Source organism: Struthio camelus, chromosome 17, assembly GCF_040807025.1.
Source record: "Struthio camelus isolate bStrCam1 chromosome 17, bStrCam1.hap1, whole genome shotgun sequence".
Taxonomy (NCBI): Eukaryota; Metazoa; Chordata; class Aves; order Struthioniformes; family Struthionidae; genus Struthio; species Struthio camelus.
In genome coordinates, this window is record NC_090958.1 from 17,815,550 (window position 1) to 17,837,837 (window position 22,288).

Sequence of the window (22,288 nt, forward strand, 5' to 3'; positions counted from 1 at the left end):
GTTCTTTTTAATTTTGATCAGAAATATGCTTGCACTCTTGGTCAAACACATAAAGGGATTTAAAACCAGATACAAGGCTAACCTAAAAACATCATTTCTCGTCTAAACAGTCTAAAGCCAGTCAAAGGAATCTGAATTCACATCCTGCCACTTAGAATATTTTTAAAGAGCTGTTATCATAAAGAGTTCTCCTTTTGATTAAAAATAATATGGTCTTTTTAAATAGTTTCAGTCATTTCCCCCAAGCTCAGGCACATGTGTATGTTATAGAAGCTGTTGCATTTTAAAAACAGCTATAGCGTCCCAGTTGTTCAAAGTATTTAAGTTTTCTATTTATAGTCTTTGCATATTTTTCCCTTACCTAAAGAGATGTTGACAGAGAAATAAACTGCTTACCCAGGTAGATGATGGAATCTACTTCGTAAAGTTCCTATTTCTAGCTGGCTTTGTTCTGCAGCTGTCCCTTGAATTTCTGGCTTCTAAAAGATTTGTGCTGTAGTTTGATCCCCTTCTGATCTGCTAATCCGGGAGCCAGGAGTAATGAGGTTGTATTTACAGCCCACACGAGGACTAATGCACTAGGTGTGGTCAGGACCAATTATTATATGACATAGCGCCTTTGCTCTCTGTGCAGCACAGCAGTACAGAATGCTCCAAATAGCTCCCCTTCCCCAGAGCGCTTTTGTCAACAGTATTTTGTGCTTTGAAGCAGTATGGCTTTCCTCGTGTTATCAGGTCAAAACCTGCATTTGTTTAAATGCCTTTATTTTGCGCTAACAAAGCTTCGTGTCATCTTTCTTATGCTCTTCATTCTGCAGTTCAGTTAACTGAGAGGCTGTTGAGCATATTCCTCCATTCTCTGAGACAAACTGTGCTTCAGTGGGCCGCTCGAGGAGGAGGATGCTTGCATACAGCTGGGGATCTCCCAAGATCGGTAGCAGGTTACAGGATGGAACTGTGTGGATTGAGTCAGGCCCTGTTATCAGAGGAGAGCGAGCACTGAGGACAGTGCCTGCTACACGCTCACTAGTTCCCTGCTGAATCTTTGCCCTTGCACACCCAAAAAGTAATCCCTGCCTTTTAGAGAGAGAGAGAGAGACCAAGAGATACCACTCCTTTGCAGCAAGAAGGTGGAGGCAGGGAAGACAAGATACCTGTTTATTTTTAGCAAACTGCTTTCCGATAATGTTTTATGAAAAGTGGAAGTGTTTTGAGGTAGAGGTTGGGTAGTGGGTTTTTGTTTTTGTTTTTTTGCTTGTAAACTAGGCAAATGCAGACAGCAGAGAAAGGGAAGACTATATGTACTGCAAATCAAATCTCTTACCTACAAAGATAATATGATCTAGAAAATGGCCCCTTAATTTAATTAGGCTCTCTTGTTATCAAATTATTACCCGCATGGTCAGCAAGGCCTTAGACAGAAGCAGAGCATAATCAAGCCGCTCAGGAAGCCTGTTAAGTAGTAATTGCTCCTCTAGAGAATCAGTCAACGTCAAGATGGCCTTTATTTTATTGTTTTTGTTGTATAGTTCCAGGAAGAGACTTTGTCTAGTTTGTGTGACTCTTGATTGCTGGTGGTTCAGGCTACAGTCTGTGCAAAAACAATGCAGCAGTGTTGCTGGTAAATTAAAGTTTACCAAGTGTTCAGCATCATAAACTATTTTGAAAGCAAGAGCAAGTTTAAACCCTAGTATTACTAAGACATTTGTTGGGCCAAGTGAGAAAGGTAGGTGAGCTGTTGAACTGGTGTTTTGCTTTGTTTCTTTTATTCGACTACGTTGTAGCTTTTGTACATCATAAGCTTGGGGTCACAAAAAAATAGCTTAATCAGTGCTATTCGTTTCTTTGTGATTAGTTTAATTTTCAAGGTTCTGGAAATTATGATTGTACAAAGACCCTCAAGGCCAAACCAAGGATAGTCTGTGTAATGATATACTGAAAGAACACTGAATAGTGTTGGGGTTGTTTTGTTTTGTTTTGTTTTTGCATAGTATGATCTAATTTTTAGATCATAGATCATTAGATCATAATTTTGCATAGTATGATCCAAAGCTGCTTCAACTTTCTCTTTAAACACTGCTAACTTGTGTACTTTCACAGTGGAACTGTATGAATAAAGCTTAGCAGGGCAAGCCACATTGGCTTCTTGAATAATTCATATGATTTGCTTGTTGAAGTTGCAGTGTGTTAATTTAAATTCAAGTTAAGTAAGTTAATTGAAAAAAAATGACATCAGGGCTTGTTATTCTTATAAGCGAAGGCTGCAAGTTGCTTGCCTGCCTTAAGTAAAAATTCTCAAATGATTAAAAATATATTTCCTTTAAACAATCAAGAAATCCTGTAAAGATTTTTTCCAATATAGTACAACAAATGGCAGCATGGACTGTAATTAGTGTTATTGTGTGTGTGTGTAGTGAGAGAGAGAGAGAGAGAGAGAGATGTCTTTAAAAATGATTACATAAGTTTTTGTTTTATTACAATAAGCAAACTGGAGTTGGACGGACAAAGGGTCTCTGTGAAGGGGCAAATTCAGCAGAATTCAATAGTCTTTTTTTTTTTTTTTCCCCCCTTAAGGGCCAAATCCCACAGTTATGTGTGACAAATAACTTGGAAAAAAATGAAGATTTGGGGCACATGCAGCATGCAGGGTAACTAAGCAGAAATGTGTGCAAAGACAATGTTTTTGTGTGCACGTGCCTGTGTGTGTATTTTAAAGTTGTTTCAACAATTTACAAATGAAAGGCAATGTGAAGCAAAGTCCCCAGTGGTTGCTTTCAAAGAGCATGAGTAAGTGTAGTGACAGTGGATGGAGCAAAGGGTCTGAAGCCAAGCAGCCTAGGCTCTGCCAGTGGTCAGCTGCACAGGCTTATGCAACAGTCCCTGGTTTTGTTGTCCCAGCTTCTCACACTAAAAGGCTGAGCCTTCTGGAGCTCCAAAAGGAGCCTGTCAGTTCACCCCTTCTGTTTCTTTTTTTTTTTTAAGTAAGTTATGCATGATGAAGTTGTGAATTAAGTGCATGTAACTGTGTTTTTTGTTGTTTTTTTTTTTTTTTTTCCCTCGGAGTGTATCTGAACCTATGCAGTTAAAAATATTACTGCATCCCCTTTGCAGCAGCTATCTTTCCATTGCACAATCAGTTGCCAAGAAAAAAAATTTAGTTGCTGTGGCCTGGCCTGTTTGGCTGCCTTGTCACATGACATGCTGGAGCTTAGAGAAGCAGAAGTTCCTCATCTACCATGAGAAAGCTGAGCGCAGAAAAACACCCACCCCCACCATGTGCAGAACCCTAGCTGATAAGTGCTGAACCCACAGTACAGCCTTCATCTAGGGCTTTTCCTCTCATCACCCAGCTGTGATGGCAACTTCCATTTCTCCATTTCTGATTATATAAAGTCACTCTTAAGTCCCCACTGAGCTGACAAACTGAAAGGGTTACACCACGTGGCCTGCTAGTGTTGCAAATACTGTAGCTCAGCTTCAGAAATACCAAGCCGTGACCTTTCTAGCAACATAATAATAGTGCAAATCTTGCAAGTGCTAGAAAGGAAAAAAAGTTACAGTTTTAAATTTTCTTTAAAGCCATGCAATGATGGTGGAGGAAAGAAAGCACCTTCTGCCACATCTTTGTTCTTTGCCATTACTTTTATCACTAATTGCAGTTCACTTCATGTGCATTGCTACAAGCTCTCAACAAAAGTATCACTAAGTAGTAAAAAGAACATCATCACAAAAAATTACTGGGTCAGATAAGGTAACTGGGAACACACATATGGTAGCAGGAATAAGCCTAGAACGAAGAATGGTTGTAGGTCTAAACAGTGGATAGACACTGCTACAAAGAACTGGGTCCAAAAGCAATAGTTCCGGACAGAGCCCAAACATGGCCCGGAAAGGAGACCTTTGTAGCTAACAGTAAATAAGAGAATGTGGAGGGAGCTCCTTTCCTTAGAACAGAAAGGAAATCAGTACATTTTAGAGGGCCTCCTATGACAGCATTTTAAAGCACAGCTGAGTACAGATCTCTGCTAGCAACAGATCTCAGCGCATTGACAGAATTATCAGATGAGAGAGACTAGGAATATTGGTATGCAATCAGGAAGAGAAGCTATCCTGCCTCCTGCGTGTCTTAGGGAGGTGACAAAAAAGTAATCACAGCACCAGATTAAAACTAAACTGAAAGATGCAAACTGTCAAATGGAAGGAGCAGGCTCCCTCCCCTAGCACTTGGTTGCTGATTCAGACCACAGGCAGTGACTTCTCTTTCTCCTATTGTTTATTTCATTGACAGTGCCTTTCAGCACTGCTTGTCTGTCAGGAAGTGCCACAAGGAGCAGGAACAAAGGAGTGCAGAGAGGAATGAGGGTAACTGCATCATGAACTGGTTTCAGGAGAGTCTCTTCCACCATCACGTTTCCCTGATGTCCAAGCAGCCATGCCAGAAGACCAGGGACCGATGTGCCTGTATCACACACGGCCTCTCAGTTTTACAGTCTCTTGCCACAGACCCTAGAAAGGGGCAGGCTCCAGTTTTTCCATCAGGGATTTGATCCAGCTTGTTCCATTGATCAGTTTTGTGGTGGCAATGACGTACTCTGTGCCTCCGTCTTCCATTTGAGACAGAAATCTCAGTGCAGCTATTTCTGCATATGTCACGCCTCCCAGGAAGAACACCAGGGTGACTCGGTTCTCACCGTGTTGACCTGTGTATTCAAAGAAAGAGAGAGATTTACAGGCTGTGTTAGTTTTATTTAACATTTCCTATCCTTTGCCTGGCAGTCAAACTCAAAATCTCCTAAAATAAAGATAGCAGCTGAATCACAGGAGAAAGCTACTGGACAGAGTACCAGACTGGGGCCCAGATATGCAGGCTACACTCCCAGCTCTGTAGTCTCTTTTCAGGATGTGCCCCTGTCTGCTCAGGCTTACTACTATGAGAGTAATGTTGACCTTCTTTGTAATGTTACTTATTAAAATCCCAGTATAAGGTTAGCAATTATATCTACAGCTCTGTATTATAAAGATGTATTTTAAATACACATGGTGCTGTTCATTAATAGCAGGCTGAATAGGTCACTGGAAGTTTTAAAGAAGAAGTCAGAAAATCGTCAAGAATGGGCTTGGCAGATCTAATATCGTGGTGGGACAAGCAGATGAGGTAGATGACCGGGCTCTGCTAGCCCTGATGGCCGTTTGCCTCATCGCAGCCTAAAAGAGATGCATGACTCTCCAAAATGGGGAAACAAAGCAAAACTTACGCTTTTTCTGAAGGCCAGTAGGTAACTGCTGCCTCTCCTCAAAATGGGGGCCTGGCAGCATCTTTAAAACCTCTTCTATGCTCCGCCACCCTGGCCGAGCCAGTAGCTGTGCCAGGCGCACACTGAGCGGAGCGTAGCCACTGTAAACGTAGGAGATATCGTTGGGATTCTGTGAGAGAGGAAATGCAAGCAGCAGGTGAGCGCTACTTCATGGTGGAAAGCAAAGCACCATAAAAACAAAACAGCAGTACAGGGGTTTTCCTGCTGCACATAATTCTGTAATGTTAGATGTGGTATTCATTACATTAAACTGACTGGAAGCTGGAGCGTATGTTTACCTGTTCATTAACATCATCCATCCATAAGCGCAGGGTTTTCCTGATTGTTGGGTAGTTATTCCTACCACTTGTCTGAGATTTCAGGAGTCCAGCCTTTTCCAAATTGTTTAAGGTCAAAATATGTTCATAGCCATAAGTCTGCAACATGAAAAATTTGCCTTTAATACCATGCCCACCTGTTCAACAGCAGTTAGGCTAAGTGTTGTATAAAATGCCTACCCCCCCCCCCCCCCAATATAAAGTAGCAAAATTCAATAATGGAGTTGTTCTGAAATCTAGATATTCACCATGACGGTTCCCCAAAATGATGATTCCAATAGCATTGTCCTCAAGATCACTGAGCAGATTCATCTTAAAACTCATGAACGTAACTCACGGTGATTTACAAATGTGCAGAGCAGAAATAAACACTTAAAAACATTTTCATGCGTTATGCCAAGACAACAGATAGATCATTAAAAAAGCGTAGCTTTCAAATAAAAAGGGCAAAGGTGTTAGTTTAAAGATACATTTTTTTGGTTAAGACTTCTCCAGACTGTATCCTATTTGGCACATTTAAATCATGACAGCAAAGCATGCAATGATACAAACCTCTCTGTACCTAGATGTTGTGAGACAGATATAACTACGTACTATGTCACAGTCGTCAGCCCAAACGCAAGCCCCAGTTCTGCATCCATGCACATCTGTAGTCACACTGAACACCCTAGGGCTACACATGTAGCTGTCTAGAATGCAAGCACTGTAGAAATGAGGTTTTAATGTGGATTTTCTCTGAAATTTAACAAGCCAGAAGTTATATCCCAACCTGCAGAATCTCTTTTTTATAGTGGTCCAGAACCTTCTGCTTCAGTCCACTGTTACATACAGATTGCAAGCAAACAAGACGCAAGATCTTGATTAACGGATGTTTTTGAGCAATGCAGTCTTCAATGTAATTGTTAACCTGTGGAAAAAAAAAACATAAACTGTTAGCCAAAGCTTTGTTAAAGTGCCTAGCAGACCTGGAAAGAAAGATCTAGTTTTACCTAGTTTTACCATGTAAACTAGCAAGAAAGCGGGTGCAGCTGCTCTCCAGGCAGCTCAAGTCCATCTTTTAAATGGTGATATAGCAATGGTTCCACCTAGCATCTAAGGTCTGTTTGATTCCAAATCAGCTAGACCGTGTTTGATGCACTGAACAAGTTCTGATAACGGTCTTGAATTTTTCAGTGAGCCCTCACAGTACGTAATGCCACTGTACAGGTCAAAGCACTTGAGCTGTGTACTTCTGCATTACAAGCAGTGATATGTAACTGAAGACTAGCAAAGCACACAGTACGGCAATGTCTCCAAGTAGGTTCCGCGACACATGTCACCGGGAAGAGACTTCTGTGAAAGGTACAAGGGGACACACACGAGAACTCACAACTTTGACACTGGAAGGACACCATCCAGATCAGATGTTTCCTCTCTTGCTGTCAGAAAAAAAGGGCGGGGGGTGAGGGGGAAGAGAAACATTTGAAAAAAGAAAAAAAAAGGCAAGAGTCCCAAGATGTCATTATCTACTTACCTTGTCTGTGTCTATTCCAGACATGAACTCTTGTTCCACTGTTAAATTATCAAAGAAATCTTCTGATGCTTAAGGGAAAAGATTAAAAATCAATACGTTAGCAACTAACAGCTTATTTTGTACATTTAATATTTTCAGCAGAGATGTAGCAGTGGGAACAAAGCCAATCTTTGGAAAGCTGAATGATGTTCGTCAAGTTGTCGGGCATCTAGATACACTGAAATCAGACTATTCAATGAATACTCACTGGTGATGTCTTTGACGAGTTCTGCAATTGAGGTGTGGTTTGCTAGAGAACTCCTTGCTGCCTGCATGTGTGGCAGCTGCGAGACAAACTGCTTAATCTCGCCGACGGTTTTAGCATGGTGTCTTTCCTAAAGAAAATCATCGCCTAGGTTAGGTCTTGTTCAGTGTAATTAGCCATACACCAGCTACATCATTTCATCACACAGAAGTTCATTACTCACTGCTTAAATTACAGAAAGGTAAAAATATGTGAACACCAGTATACGATACTATTTTTTTGCAACAACAGATATTGTTAGAGGTGTTTGACCTTTCAGACAAAACAATTTAAGTGTTCACTAAAATGACAGCATTACCTATAACTGCACTTTGATAATTAGAGGAGCTAGCACATACTACCACAGGAGAGAGGATCTCAGCATTACAGTGCTGTTTTCCATTAAACCAGAGTTGCCGCTTTTCACAGAATCACAGAATGGTATAGGTTGGAAGGGACCTCTGGAGACCATCTCGTCCAACCTCCCTGCTCAAGCAGGGTCCTCTAGAGCATATTTCCCAGGATGACATCTAGATCCTGGGATCTACTCTACTTTCTACTCCTACTGGGATCTTTCTCTAACTTTTATCTGACTTCAGCCATCACTATCTGTTCCTTAGTTTCCCAATCAGCAAAACTCTTTACCTTTTTCATGCAAAGATGAATTACTTTGCTAGCTGCCAGTAAACGTGGAGCTTTAGGCAAATGCAGTCAGAGACAGGGGGGATGCTTCCCCTTAAAGCAGTATTTAAAGGTGCTGAGGAATAGCAGGATTTGCATCTCTCTCAAGAGGAGGAGCCCGCCATTCACTATACCTGGCTGTAACACTGTCCCAGGTTTTGAGCAATTGTCTGATGAAGCACACTGCAGACTTCAGCTGTCAGAGCAGTCCAGAGGTCTGTATTTCATTTGGGCTACTTGGCTCTTGCTGCAACTTGGAATAAACATAATAATTTGACTTATGTGTGAAGGACTGAAATGGGCAAGTGCAGGCAGGAAAGTGATAATAATGAGGCCTGCAATTTAAGAAGTCCTCTGCTGCCAATATGCTGCTGTTTCATTATCACCTATTACCTCTGACAATTTGTTAAGTTTCTTTTCTTAACAAACAGTATGAATAATCCAACCTTAAAGCCTTCAATTCTAATATTGCAGTAATACACATTTACCAGGAGATGACCCTAAGCGCGCGCCATTTGAGTTAAGGTACCACTACCCTCTCTTAAATATGGCAGAAGTGAAGATGCAAAGAAAAAAAATAATACAACAAGTTGTCTTGAGAATCACCCTGCAGTCTGAAACCACGGATGTGGAATCTCTGTCTCTTTACAAATTATCAATAAGATGTTTCCAAACAAATTCACAAACACACCCCACAGCATTCCCCAGCTTTGTCTAAGGTAACATGTGAGCATCAGTTTAGAGGTCAAACCTCCTAAAAAAGTTGGGGCTTCCACATTCCTAGTGTTTTTGATGCCAACCATAATACTCTATGAACATACATTCTGGAGTTTCTTAAAGCCTTCTCTCTCCACCCTCAGGGAATACAAGGGGGCAAGCAACTTTCCGTTAACATGTAACAAGCAACAGCAACAAAGAGAAATGGATCAGTATGCTACAATTAATTTTTGGCCTCTTGCAGAGGTAAACAGCACCTAACTATTCTGCAGACTGAAGAAAGCAATTCCTGTTCAGGGAACTGTGGGCTCACACAGCAGAAATGCAGTTTAGGCTAGCTTTGAGGGTAGCCAAAGACCCAGAACAGAGGTCTGGGGAGAGCAGAGGATCTGCATTACATTTCTTAAGAGGAGATTTGACCAACACCTACTCAGAACAGTTGAAGTGGAGCTGATGTCATGCCAGGATGGGGGAACAGACCGGAGGCACTTCTGAGGATTATCTTTGTTTTCTCTGGCTGGGAGATTATTCCATGGCAGCAGCTCAAACTGCCAATTGCAGCCCCGCTGAACACAGACCATGTCTGTACCCGACGACAAGAACGCCCAAGGGATGCACGGTCAGATACAGGCCTCACCTCAAAGGCTGCTGAGATGATCTTGGCTTTCTTGCTCAGCACTGACCCCACAGCATTGAAGTTCTTGTCGCGGATTTCCGCATACAGCTCTTCAGCAGAATTCAGCTGGAGCTTCTTGGGTTCTGTGGGGAGATCTTTCCCACCCTCACCCTGCTTCTTTGGGGCAAACTTCTCAGGAGGGAGTTTCACATAAGCTACCAAATACAGAGAAATAACCTCAATAAGAACTGGAATTTCACCACAGGAAGTTAAGCAGAGCATGAAACTTGTCCCCTGATCTGGAGGCAGTTCTGAGCAGCAAAGCTAATATAAGTGCCTTAATAACAATAACAACTTAGCGTGAATGTGGGAATTAAGGACAGTCTCTTGCACTGACAGAAGAACCCAGAGAGCTAGACACACATGTACCAGAAGTACGTACCCAAGTATCAGAACCTAAGCACGCACTATCCTGCTTCCAAAGAGGTTCAGAGTCAGCCTTCCAGCCCGTCATCAGTACAGCAGGGGGAATTAAAAGCTGTAAATGCCTCTTTAGAGTTCTTTTTCCTCCCTCCCAAAGAAAGGGGGAGAACCCAGAATGGCGTTCCGCAAACTCTTCCCTTTCCCTCACTGTGGCATAACATGAACAATCCAGGCTGGAGGGTGAAGACATACATTAAAATTTCTACTTCCATTCCACACTGCGTGTTCTGTGTCACCGTGTTTGTACCCAGCTGACATCCAAAATATTCAAATTCGATAACATGTACTGTACTTGTGTCCTTGTCCTAGGTAAAAAGGGGAGCAAAGCTGATCTTGACGGGCTCTAGGTTGGGATTGCTAAGTCAAGTGTCTGACCTATCCCCCTCCTAAGTTCAAGTGAGCTATTCCAACATCACTGTCATTTACTGGAAGCAGAAATCCACTTGACACACTGCAGCCTGCTCCAGCACACCAGAGACTTCTCCCCCTTGGACCTGCAGTACTCACTGTTCTGAATTCCATAGATTTCATCAATCAGCCCTTCGTACGTCAGCTGCGTAGCTAAAGGTGTCAACAGATCAACGTTACGGTCCAGCAACAAGAGGGTATCAAAGACAGGAAATATCGAGTTCTGGCTTCCAGGGAACTCACGCTTCATCCTGATCATCATATTAGCCACATGCTGAAAATAAACCACATCGGTCTGGTTATGGTGCAGGCCACAAGAGACAGATTTGACTTCTAGGCTCTACAAGCACGTACTCATGCAAGTATGGGGATGTGGTCCTGTGTAAAGGAAGTGAAAGGCAAGAGGCACAAACTGACTGAGATGGGGGGCAGGACAAGCAGACACAAACCAAGGCCTTCTCTACTACTCTCGGTAGCTTAGCACAACAGCAACGACTGTGGCCAAGGCACTGGGTTCCTCTCAAGCCTCTCCCGAATTACAAAAGGTAGCAATTAAACTGTACGTTGATCAGAGAAGACAAAAAGAAGGTGAGTGACCTATATGGAGAGATGAAAAACATAAGGCATGAGCAGTAGTTTGCACATCTCCCTCTTTGTTCAGTCTTTCTGATGCCAACAGAGCGACTAAGTGCTAAACTCCACAGAAAGACGAGTTGCTGAAAGTGTAATGGTGGCGTAACTAAGAGCAAGATACACGAAATCAGGTAGATCTTTCTGACAATGAGATTTATGGAACAGTTAGGGATTGTTTTGACCAGAGATGACAGAGATCTGCTGGACATGATCCTGAAATTCCAGTATGATAAGAAGGGTCCACGGCTGGATTCAAAAAGCCTCACAGATGTCAGTTAGCCACACAGTCCCTAAGGCAGTTTCGAAGAACTAAATGCATCTTTTCAAGCAGCAGCATTTGCCTTACCCGGGCACACTCCCCCTTCCCAAAGATCTGAGGGATGGTTCCATAGAGAGCCTGCAGTGTCATCAGCCCCTTCGCCGCATGGTACAGACTTGTCTGGTCGCTCTCCAAGTAACATTCCTAAACAACGAGAAGGATTCCCAATGGAAGGTATCGATCTGACAGAGAGGCTTTCACAGCCAAACTGTGAACAGTTCAGAGGAGGCATAGGCTAGGGGAAAAAAAACTACGGCCTTTGGCAAATATGGATCTCAACTGTATGTGTTGTTAGTGTATTAATCCTTTAATCAAACCATTGTTATATTTTCTAACCACACACACTGCTTCCAGCTTGACGGCGTAGATTTACAAAACCAGAAAGTGACTGCAGAGAGCCTCTCCCTCTAATTAGGCTCATCTGAGAGCAAGGCACCTCATGACAGTGGCTGACAATCAGCAACAAGCCACGACACGTCCTCTTGGCTTGAATTAATAAGGCTGAGATGGCCAAAGAAAGTCTCTCAAACATTTCTGTCCCTAAGTGTAACATAGTGAGAAAACAGGATACACAGTTGGTACGTGACAGTTGTTAACTCTCAGTACAGCTTAGCGCACAACAGTAACCATCGCACATGAGTCTTCTGCAGCATACTAACCAAAACTACACCAGTTCATCGCAACGACTTAAGTATTTTGAGCGTTATGAATGACCAATTAGTGAAAATAAGACCAACAATTTACAGCTAGGATATAGGTTGGTGAAATGATTCTTTGCTCAATGTTTAGCTGGAAAATGAACCGAGAAGTTCTGACTCCCTAACGCGCAGAATCAAACCATGTTTGTTCTGCAAGGCCTTTTACTGCTGTGTAGGTAACTGAAAAACACGTTGAGAGCCTCTCTATCAGACACCAACAGCCAGATACAAAGTGTTTTTCCTTGAAAATGAGACAAGCACTTGCCTTAAATGCACTCTCAGACTCCATGGACAGCAGGTCTCCGTCAAAGGGTATCAAGTCGAGGCTGTACTGCTCTCGGTGGATGAAAGATCCCAGCACGCCCTGCTCCTTCAGCCACTGCTCACAAAGCAGGCTGCGCCGCGGCACAAACAGGATGTGGAAGTCCCTCTGGGGAGAACGGCCTCTGTCTTCCCTGGAAAAGTGAGGCAGGGCGCAGCAAACGGTAACGCAGCTACGCAGATTGGCAGCACAGCACAGACCGTAGGCTAGGGGCACTGAACGCAAAGGAAGGAAGAGTGCTATGCTTAGTTATTACTATCAACTTTCACTCCTAACTTTTTATTTCAGAATATTTTGTACCTAGCCACATGTGCCCAGAGCCACAGGCGTGAAACCAGGTCAACGTGACTTCGTTTTCCTGCAGTTCTCAAAAGGAGGATCATTCAAAGCATGACTCATTCCAGCTAATTAAAAGGAACGTCCAGGTTTCCCTCTGCGTTTCTCGTCACAGTGAAAATCCCCTCTCCCTTCCCAGGGTGCCTGGAGCCCCGGAAGTGGCGGCAGCACAGTGCCAGCACGAGCACATAGTTCCCCATGCCGAGCCCCGAGAGCACAAGTCATGCGGCAAGTTCACAGCCAAACCTGGGTGGGAACGCGTGACAGTTCTCAGGAAGGGAACCACGAGCCACCCCCTCCGCAGCCGCTGGCTTTCGGTTTAAGCACTATCTGTACCTGAGCACATTGTCTGTAATTATATCCATTAGCTCTAGCTTGGGCCTAACGAAGAAAATGATATTCTTGACGTCAGCCTGGGGCAGACGGCCCGGCTTGAGGGTGAACATCTTTTCCACCTCATGTTCCTACAAAGAGACAAGGGCGTTATTCAACTGCAGGTGCCTTCTCGGTGTTGGACACCGTTTTCGAAAGAGGAGCACACGAGCAGAAGCTCCCCAGCCTCCCCCCGCCCACTGCTCGGCTTTAGCAAGGAGCAGCGCAGATCTCCCCCGCCGCTTCCCCCGCGGGTCACGCAGCCCTAGGCCACTGCGCCGCTGGAAGGCGAACCAGGTGCGAGGCGTCCCCAGAAGCACCATCTTTTAAAGACCCTTAAAAGCACCAACTTTTACGCACCCATAACCAGCAGCTCTGACTCGCTCGGGTTACCGGACAGCTCCCTAAGGCTCGCTGCCCGCAAATGTTTGCGTTCCCCACCCACCAACACACACTGATCCTCCCCCCCGCCCCGGCGCGCCGAGCGCCCCCCGCGCGATTACCTTCAAGAGCGAGTACTGGGCGATCAGCCCGAAGGGCCCCGTCAGGTACTCGTCCCACACGATGGCCTGCAGAGAGCGCACGGGGCCCTGGCTGCGCCGCGGAGCCGAGCGCTGCGCGCAGCCAGGGCCGGGCTGGGCCGCCGGCGGCAGCGGCCCGGGCCGCCCGCGGAAGCCGCGTCTCGGCGGGACAGGGGAGGGGAAGGGGGAGGGGGGGGGCCGGGGCCGCCGCCGCTCACCTTGGAGCCCGCGCACTTGTCGAGGAACTCGCGGAGCTCGCGGCGCCCGGCCTCGCGCAGCGCCGTCAGGTTCACCCGCCCCGAGCTCAGGTGAGCCGCCATCGCCGCCCCGCCCCGCCCCCCGCCGCCCCACGTGACAGCCCGGCAGGCGCCGCCCCGCCCCCTCCCCGCCGCCGCCGCCCACAGCGCCCCCCCGCGGCCCGGCGGCCCCGCAGCCAGGGAGCCGCGCGGCTCCACCCCCCCCCCGGCCCCAGCAGAACTGAAAAGAGGGGGAAAGACGACGCGGGTTTTTTTTTTTTTTTTCCCAAAATATAACTTTAATATATATACGTATATACACGCACACTCTATAGACGCCGAAAGAACGCAAAAAGGGGGATGTCGCACACGCTGTTCCAACCGGGCGCAGCAGACGCCGTTTCCAAAGATGCCCCCGCAGCAGCTTGCGTTCTCTTACCTGCTTCGTCATTTTTCTATTCAAACCGAAAAGGAAGGCGCTACGGCCAGCGGGGTAGCGCACTCCACTCATATTCATTGACCGAAGCGCAATAAAACAGTTAATGAGTAAATGAAAATAAAGATGAAATATTTCTCAACCCATTCCAGTGTCAAACAAAGCTTAAAAAATCTACATGTACAAATGCAGCCTTAATGGTTTAGTGCAAATATGAAAATTAACAGCATAATTTTAAGGTATTTAAATAAGCTTTAACATAACTGCAGCACTCTTCTCCTATACACGTTTTCCCATTAATAAATGCAAGGGTAGATAGGGGCAGATCTTTAGTTAGAGATCATACAAACCCAAAAGCTGGGAAGAAACAGCATAAAGTCATTTGTTAAGTCATTTATTTATATTTCACTTAAGTTTATTAAAGGGGAGAAAGGTATTTACTAGTGGAAGAGCAAAATACTTTATCAATTTATTGATTCTGGAGTGGATGGGTGAGGGGAACAGGAACAAGGGGTCAAGAAACACTGTCCCTTTTCCTGACATCTGCACACACAAATGCTGGTGGTATAAGCAGTCCCGTTAGTGCGTACAAACAGTTTGTTCTCCTGGCCTTGAATTGCATCAGAAGGTCTCATCATCATTGCAATTGGTTGTCCAGTGCCCGAACACCTCACAAATATCACAATAGGGGCGCTCTTCTTTCCTGCTGCCATGGTAGGTTGAATGGGGAGGGTCCTCAGACATCTGTGCCTGGGTTGGACAGTCTTCAGTGTCATGAAGATCAAAGCAATCGCAGATATCGCAGAAGAGGCGAGGTTTCTTCTTTGATTGGCTTTCTTCCTCACTGCAAGATCAGTGCCAGTATGAGTCAGACAGGACACTTCTCCTCAATAAAGGAGGAAGGGCTACTCCCCTGCCTCACACAATAAGCTGTCTCATAATTATTAAAATCAAGGGAACAGCACAATGGTCAACAACAAGAAGAAATTACAAAAACACTTCTGAAGCTCGTCTGACACCTCCCACAGGACTCCAGATTCCCCTATGCTGTAACATTACTAAACAAACCGGCTCTTTTTGTGTAAATGTATCCACAGATATAAATATTATTAAAAAAAAGTAAAGGGGTAATTTTTTTTCTCCTTAATAGAAGAGATCTGAAGTTAGAAGATTTCAAATAGGTTTGAGTTGCTTTTCTGCCTGGACAAGATCCCCACATCTCAATGCAGCTACCAGCCTCTTAAGAGCAGACTCTTCTACTTAATCTGGAAAGGGACAAACTCAACCAAGACTGACAGCAAATATGGGAAAATACACCAGTGTTTATCACAGAATGGCAGTTTTCTCACCACCAGATTCACAGTAGTAATGGACCTAAAAGAAGGCTGGATTCAATCACCCTAAATTCACCAGAAAGTCATGTTTGTCCTTCACAACTGCTGATGATCAGACTGATTGATGCGTTGCGCAGCTGACTGGTAGCACCAGTTTCTGAAATACAAACCAAGTAAGTTTTCCTTTCAGATTTATACCTGTCATAATTAATTAGCTCCTCTTCATTGCCATTGAGGGCTGCTTCACACATTGTTTGCACCTTCAGCTTCAGTTCTTCATTTTTCCTTTGCAGATCTACTATCACTGAATTGAGGAAGTCAATCTACGACATTCAAGAACAAAGACAGTCAGCAGGGTCAGGACTGCACTTCCAGAGAAAACAAGCAACAAATAAATGCCCCCCAAAATGAAATGTACAGATCTACATTAATTCTGACCATTAGATCATTGTATTACAGAGAGGATGCGGGGAGACTGAGAGAACGGGGGCAGGAACTGTGAAGAATTTCCCAAAGGACCTCTGAGACCCTCCATACAACTTCTGTGCAGGGAGCTAACTAGTTCCACCCAATGGCCAACATGTCTGACGGGCGTCGGTGGGTCTCCACCCACCACTGATAGATTAATTTATTTTTTTAATGCTGCATTATAAACATAAAAACAAGTTGTATAATCCTGATCAGAGTAGCATGTGTGTTTCTTTGAACCTGCAGTTTTAGCAGATACACCAGGGATGACTGGGGTTACTCAGAGCTACCCAGGAGGGGGCAGTGGGACAGTGCAGCACACACGTTCTCTCCAAACATGTCTCACAAAGCAAGTTTGAGCCACAGACAGAGTCACAGAGATCAGAAGGGCAGCACTGCACAAGTTGTCCCAAGGCTGAAAGGCAAGTGGTCAAGTAATGCATAGGAAATTAACATAGCAAATAAAAATAAAAGAAGCCAAGAAGCAGAACAAACCATATGCTGATTAGAAGAAAGCGTTGCCAGCAGTAGATGAATACAACGGATGCAAGGAAGAAAAAAAAAAAAAGAAAGAAAACATAAAAAGGTGGTTAGTATGTCAATAATACTACTACTGATCTCTACATAGTCTATGTTACTAGGAAGGACCTTTTTTTTTTTTATTTTTTATTTTTTTTTTTACATCAAAGTAACTGACATCAGTGATCTAACAACTTTTATAATAAGCAGAAAGTGCTGTTATTATAACCTTGTTTCCTAGGCATTTATTGTCACACACGGCCTGTTGCTCAGCAGCACTTTACATGCTCTTCATGATAATCATACTCTTTCATGAGTGTCTCCTAAACATTGTTACCAAGTATATTCTAACTAAGCAAATTCGTTACCCCATTGCTGCCAACTGCAATTCTGAGTAAGTTCTGCAGTTAAAAATAGCAAAGATAAACGTTTTCAACTGCAGAAGCTTAGAACTGGCATCAGCACTTGGACAGCCCCTTTCTCCATGGTGGCAAGCACATTTCCACAGGCCACAGCTCGCTCCTCCTTCATGTCTGAGGAGCCTTTGGAAGAACAACACAGGAGAGCCCTACAAGCGTGCTCTGCCGGGCTGCACCTCACCAGCAGGCTGTAGGTCAAAACTTGCCACCCCTGCTAAAACATCCTGCTTTCCTGCTTGTTTCCTCATGCCCCTATAGCCTCAACTATTTCTCCAGTAAGAGTTCATCACTTAATGTTTCCTGACATTAATCTTGCCCCTCAGAAACAGAAGGGAAAAGAAAATCAGCCCATTATAATCCTGATTTACAAAATGTGACAGGAAACGTCTTTGGAAAAATATTTCACTCTGCTTGCTAAAGACACATTGCTGTTTTAATATGCTGGTATTTCAGACCAAATACCTGACTCTCCTTTGCACTTTCATCTTGAAGTAGATTAGTGGCAGTGTCACCTTAAAAGAAAGAAAGAAAGAAAGAAAGAAAAAAAAGACAAGATATAAATACCCGGTAACCTAAATTATGAAGCATACCATGGCTTAGTCAGAGACAGAAATATTGTAATATTCTCTGTTCTCCTAAACGTCTTATTTTTACCTCTTTCTGATCATTCAGTATGAACTTCAGCAAGTGTGAACCTTTTTTTTTTTTTTTTTTTACAAGTGAATTACAGAAGCATATTCAACTCTGCACATTATTTATTTAAATACAGAAATATATGTATTTTCTGTAGTTCACAAATCTGCAAGGAAAGTCTCATTTCTGTTACAAAGATGAGACTGTGGTGGTCCAGCCCTTACAAAGCTCAGGAAAGGAAAGAACGAGTGTCTAAAATGTTGGATTGCCAGTCCTGTGGTCAGGTAGGTGATTTTGTTATGATGCCTACAAGTTACTTTGCAGCAACAAGAAGAAAAAAAATCGGTCTAAGAAAGGCTCTTGGACAGAAAGTCTATACCATGGAGGGGATATGCATAAACCATTCCAAAATGTTTAATTTCAGGTCAAATTGCCCCCACCCCTAGTATAAGGGAGGTGAATTGGTAATGTCACTAGCTTTTCTTGTTTTACAGTCAGTCCGATTCCCTTCATTCAAATTTTGCACATGACCTACAACAGGAAAGCCATATTTATCAGGCAGTCTGTTAGCTAAACTTCCTTTTAACTATCTGGTGAATAGCTGACTTCAGTACACAAGAAGATTAAAGCTGAAACCATAGAGAGAGCAAACAGCTCTCCCTTTTACCTGAGGAGCTAGTTACAGTTAAAGGCTGTTTCTTGTTTTCCTTGAGTTTTTGCTCCAAGTTCTTCACCTTTTCTTCAAGTTTCAACTTATCAGACTCCAGGGACTTAACTACTGACTGCAAGGTTTTCGCAGAAGCATTTTCTCCACGGAGCACTGTGATCTGCAAGAATTATTTGCGAACGTTTAGGCCGTCCAGAGTGAAGTCAAAACACCAATGGAACATTCTTAGTAGTACGGGCTAAATAGCCACCCAAAATACGTCAGCAGTCCTCTGAACTAGGCACAGATATCTTCAGATTTAATTCTAAGGTTTAGCTATGGTCAAGTAAAAAGAGAATTAGCCAACTCTTTAGTAGCAACTACTGCAAGTCAGACACTTATACCCCTATTTTAATCCAAAATTAAGAGAAGCATCTTGCTGTTCAAAGCACTGACTTCTGAAAATCACAAGGAAAGCTACAAAGATGCAACATCTCTTTAAACAGAAAAAAAAAAAATCTTCCATCAACACCTATGCAAAGATTTAAACTATCACCTTTATGTGCCAAGTTTATAACCACCCTAATACAACAGACTTACAAAAGCAAAACATCTAGCAGCCTGACCGCTGCGTTTTCAAAATTGTACCTCATTTCTGAGTTTTTCCAGTTCTTCATCCTTTTGTGTGATCAAGGCACTAGTAACACTGATGGATTTTTGTAAAGATGCTCTCTCTTCATCAATTTCTTTTTTTAATGTTGATTCTCTAGAAGAAAACCAAATACAACCAGAAATCATCTAAAGAAGAGTTTATTGTTGTTGCCCAAATAATTTTAATCCAAATATTAAGACTACTGTAAAAAGTGGTTCTTAAAAACAAACTTCAATTCTGTATGCGACTGAGATTTGTTTATATGTATAAACATTTCAGATTTTACAACTGCGGAAACAAAGCAAAAAGTTTACCTACGTAGTACATGCCAGAATCTGCATATCATCGTATCCATTTGAATTTAAACAAACAAGTTAATAAACTGGGAAGATATAGGATAAACAAACATTTCTCACAGAATGTTCCACAAAACCTAACTTCAGAGTTTTGTTACTTCTTGAAAATTATTAACAAGCAACAAAACATACATGCAAAGCTCATTATACAAGTTGTCATGCAAAGCATTGATGATACTGGAAATATCAGCTGGTCCTCACTAATTTCAATAACATCATGATTGCCAGAGATGCATACTTTGAGAACTTCTGGGCCTTTAACAGCTACTGTTTCAGCAGAAAACTAGTTGTAACGTTTTACTTCCTGAAAGGCAGCTCTAAAAAGAAAACCCCCAAAGCAGGCATAAACACTCCCTACGTACAATTTTGTCTGTTTTCCTAACTTTTTCAGTTGATCTAATAAGAGCTATGACTTCTACCTAGAATTACTGTTCTGACGGTGTCCTTAGAGCATCGTGGCTACCATATACCCAGCATCAGAATAACTGAAAAGCATTTGATGCTTTTTGTATTCATGAACTAATGCTTTCAAAAGTAATCCAAAGAGTTAACAGGTGATGTGAAACCGTACCCTGTCGGCACCACAGTTACAGTTAACCCCAGACTGGAACAGACTCAGCACCACCCCATTTAAGGTAGCGACGGGAACAAGGGCTTTCAACAGCCTAGATGTCATTTGATTGCATTAGCAATACTTAAGTACGGGAGAGATCTGGCCCCCTTGCTGTGGGGTAGCTGAGAGGGCATTGCTGAACTGCAGGCTATGGCATTCTCACACTAATACTAACAAGTCTTCCTGATGGGTCACAAAATACACGCACACATGAATAATTGTCCCCTGATGCCAGGGCTACTGCTATATAGTTCCTTACAAGCTGAAAGACTTCTGTCCTTTTGAAAAGCATTTATTGCCACTGCAAAATCTGCTTACTTATCTAGGGTGCAACTAAGCTTCTGAAGATGAAGTCCGTTTTCTGTGCAATTTCACGCATCTCAGTTTAGAAAAATCAGGCTCACTGCTGCAGAAGTTAGCTGCTTTTTCTTCTTACTAGTTTTCAGGGCTGGCGAACTAACCTATCAGAATGTGTATTCAGTACAAAATACAGAGTGTGAAGTAGCCAATACTTCAAAGAGACCAAATGGCATAGTGATTTCATCCAAGTAACTAAACACTACAATCTCTTAGGACTGTTCAAGGGGCAGAACATGTCCTTGTGTGTGACATTGTGCACAGTAAGTAGGGGATAGCTGATAGGCCCAAACCGTAAAGTTTTCATAACCATGGTATCTACAGTTAGTGAGAGCCACGATACCCAGACCATGAAATAATCTCAGTGACTCAAGATAAATAGGCAACTCGACAACGAGAGCACAATTAATGTAATTCTTTCATTGTTAAGATTATACTCGGGAACGGAAGCAGCAAGTGGAGAATCTGGGGTTTAGAAACGCTGGTGCGGCCACCGCACAAGAATCAAAAGGTTGGTTTTGTTTTTGGTATATTTTTACAATGAGAGAATTAATATAAACAGAAACACAATGAACTGCAGACTGCACAATCTTGCCTTCAAAAACAAGCTTATACTCCTGTTAACAAAAAGGGCAACAACGTTTAATCGACCTCCTCATTATCCTTTGCCAACCCTGATTCAACAGAGCACTAAAAACATTAGAGCAATCTGTTTTCTTCAGCAGGAACACTTCCATGTTCGAGCCTAACCCACATTTTAAAATGCTTTGCTGATTTGGGTCAAAAGCTCAGAGGCGTGCAAGAGAAAACACGGGTGGGACAAACGTCCCTCCAACGTATCAGATGCTGGGGAAGAAGGCTGCTGACAAGCGCAGCTGCCCTTTCCAGTCCACAGAGCTGCAACTCTGTGCTTTTAAGACCGGGAAAGCATTAAAGTACGAGCATTAAAGCATCAAAGTTGCTGCTCACAAGCTCTCCCATACCTGAGAGTTCGCCCAGGTTTCTCTCTGCTCTTCACGCAGCTGTAGAAGGGCAGGTGGGACCCCAGCAACTTGTCTCATGCTCAGGAAGTTGTTATTAAGCCAATGTTTCCACTTTTTGGTCAGATCCTCATCTTAGAGATCAAGACCAGAAACATGTTTTTTTTGCACATAAACGGTTAGCTTGCCATTTACTGGCCTTGGTAAAAGGGAGGCACAAGCATTTAGGTGGTTGAAAAAGGCAAAACGGTTTGAGAGTGTATACAGATATATTTACAAATGCAATATAGGAGTCTAGACTACCGTAACACAAGGGGAGAGAAACAAGATAAGAAAGAGGAGAGCAAACAAGAGGGGAGGAAAAGGGTCCCTACTTTGTAGCATTCTTTTTCTTTTACAGGACATTCTATATAGAAACAAGACTTCAAACTTTATACATTTCAGAGTGCCTCTAACTGGAGCGGTAAACTGGAAAGCCTACAGATATAGTAGGTATATGTCAGTAACTCTTTACACTTGAGCCTGGATCACAGATCACTGCTAGCAGCAGCAGAGAATCTACCCTACTGATGCTCTCCGTTCCAATTTATAATATGATTCATATGAGGGGGGGGGCAGTAAACTTGAGGAGCATATGTTGAATGTGAAATAACTAAATATTGATTACTTGCAAGAAAAATCTTGTGGAAAACATTTATTTTATCAGAGGGGGGAAAAAAAAAAGAAAGTTGACAGAGTCAACTTAAACCCTTCCATTGCCAATTCATGGCCAAAACATGTGCTTATCTGAAGGAATAATAATAAAAAACATTACTAAACTACTTTATCATTTCGCATGCCATTTAAAAATTCTACTTTCATGAGGAGGTTAAACTATACTTTGAATAGTCTATGGAAGTCATGGGAAAGAGGTGTTTTTTTTTTTTTTTTAAACCTTAAAAAAATTACCCAGATTCTTCCCTTACCACAAAAACAAGAAATTCTAAGAATGCGGCAAATACCTTAAAGTGTTACTGGGCAAGCTTTAAAAATGCAAGATAACAAGAACCACATGTTAGAAACGTGGAATAGAAATGCAAAATACTGTAAGGAAGAACTAAATTTG

At 43.0% G+C, this 22,288-nt stretch overlaps 2 protein-coding genes across 14 annotated transcripts in view; both read right to left on the bottom strand.

Annotated features, from left to right (window-relative positions):
• Positions 1 to 4,255: 4,255 nt before the first annotated feature.
• Positions 4,256 to 13,899, bottom strand: VPS33A (VPS33A core subunit of CORVET and HOPS complexes). Of its 3 annotated transcripts, none has more exons than XM_068911423.1 (13): positions 13,753 to 13,899; positions 13,517 to 13,582; positions 12,978 to 13,105; positions 12,249 to 12,438; positions 11,313 to 11,429; positions 10,433 to 10,607; positions 9,464 to 9,657; positions 7,393 to 7,519; positions 7,146 to 7,213; positions 6,402 to 6,539; positions 5,594 to 5,731; positions 5,256 to 5,424; positions 4,256 to 4,700 (listed from the first exon to the last, which is right to left on the bottom strand). In XM_068911423.1, exons 1-13 carry the CDS (start codon positions 13,852 to 13,854, stop codon positions 4,507 to 4,509), a joined length of 1,806 nt encoding a protein of 601 aa, XP_068767524.1. In that variant the 5' UTR covers positions 13,855 to 13,899; the 3' UTR covers positions 4,256 to 4,506. The 3 variants fall into 3 exon arrangements, with proteins under 3 accessions (XP_068767524.1, XP_068767525.1, XP_068767526.1); XM_068911424.1 differs by having other exon boundaries at positions 12,249 to 12,520; positions 13,753 to 13,883; XM_068911425.1 differs by lacking the exons at positions 12,978 to 13,105; positions 13,517 to 13,582; positions 13,753 to 13,899 and adding an exon at positions 12,606 to 12,963 and having other exon boundaries at positions 12,249 to 12,520.
• A 688-nt stretch (positions 13,900 to 14,587) lies between these two features.
• Positions 14,588 to 22,288, bottom strand: part of CLIP1 (CAP-Gly domain containing linker protein 1) — a 77,834-nt gene continuing 70,133 nt past the window's right edge. For 8 of the 11 annotated variants that reach the window (XM_068911724.1, XM_068911721.1, XM_068911728.1 and 5 more), the window contains 6 exons: positions 22,185 to 22,205; positions 18,874 to 18,991; positions 18,247 to 18,406; positions 17,409 to 17,458; positions 15,739 to 15,863; positions 14,588 to 15,050 (listed from right to left, as the gene is read on the bottom strand). In XM_068911724.1, the coding sequence (XP_068767825.1) occupies positions 14,828 to 15,050; positions 15,739 to 15,863; positions 17,409 to 17,458; positions 18,247 to 18,406; positions 18,874 to 18,991; positions 22,185 to 22,205 (697 nt within the window). In that variant the 3' untranslated portion in view covers positions 14,588 to 14,827. The remainder of the gene's footprint in view (positions 15,051 to 15,738; positions 15,864 to 17,408; positions 17,459 to 18,246; positions 18,407 to 18,873; positions 18,992 to 22,184; positions 22,206 to 22,288) is intronic. The other 3 variants (XM_068911726.1, XM_068911723.1, XM_068911720.1) reach the window with 1 other exon arrangement.

Bases quoted from the DNA above. Each gene is read 5' to 3' on its own strand.
- VPS33A (XM_068911423.1), bottom strand. From the start codon at position 13,854: ATGGCGGCTCACCTGAGCTCGGGGCGGGTGAACCTGACGGCGCTGCGC. The intron at 6,540-7,145 runs GTAAGTAGATAA...TTTTTTCCACAG, and splicing joins CTGGAATAGACACAGACAAG to GTTAACAATTACATTGAAGA. The intron at 5,732-6,401 runs GTTGGGATATAA...TTCATGTTGCAG, and splicing joins ATAAAAAAGAGATTCTGCAG to ACTTATGGCTATGAACATAT.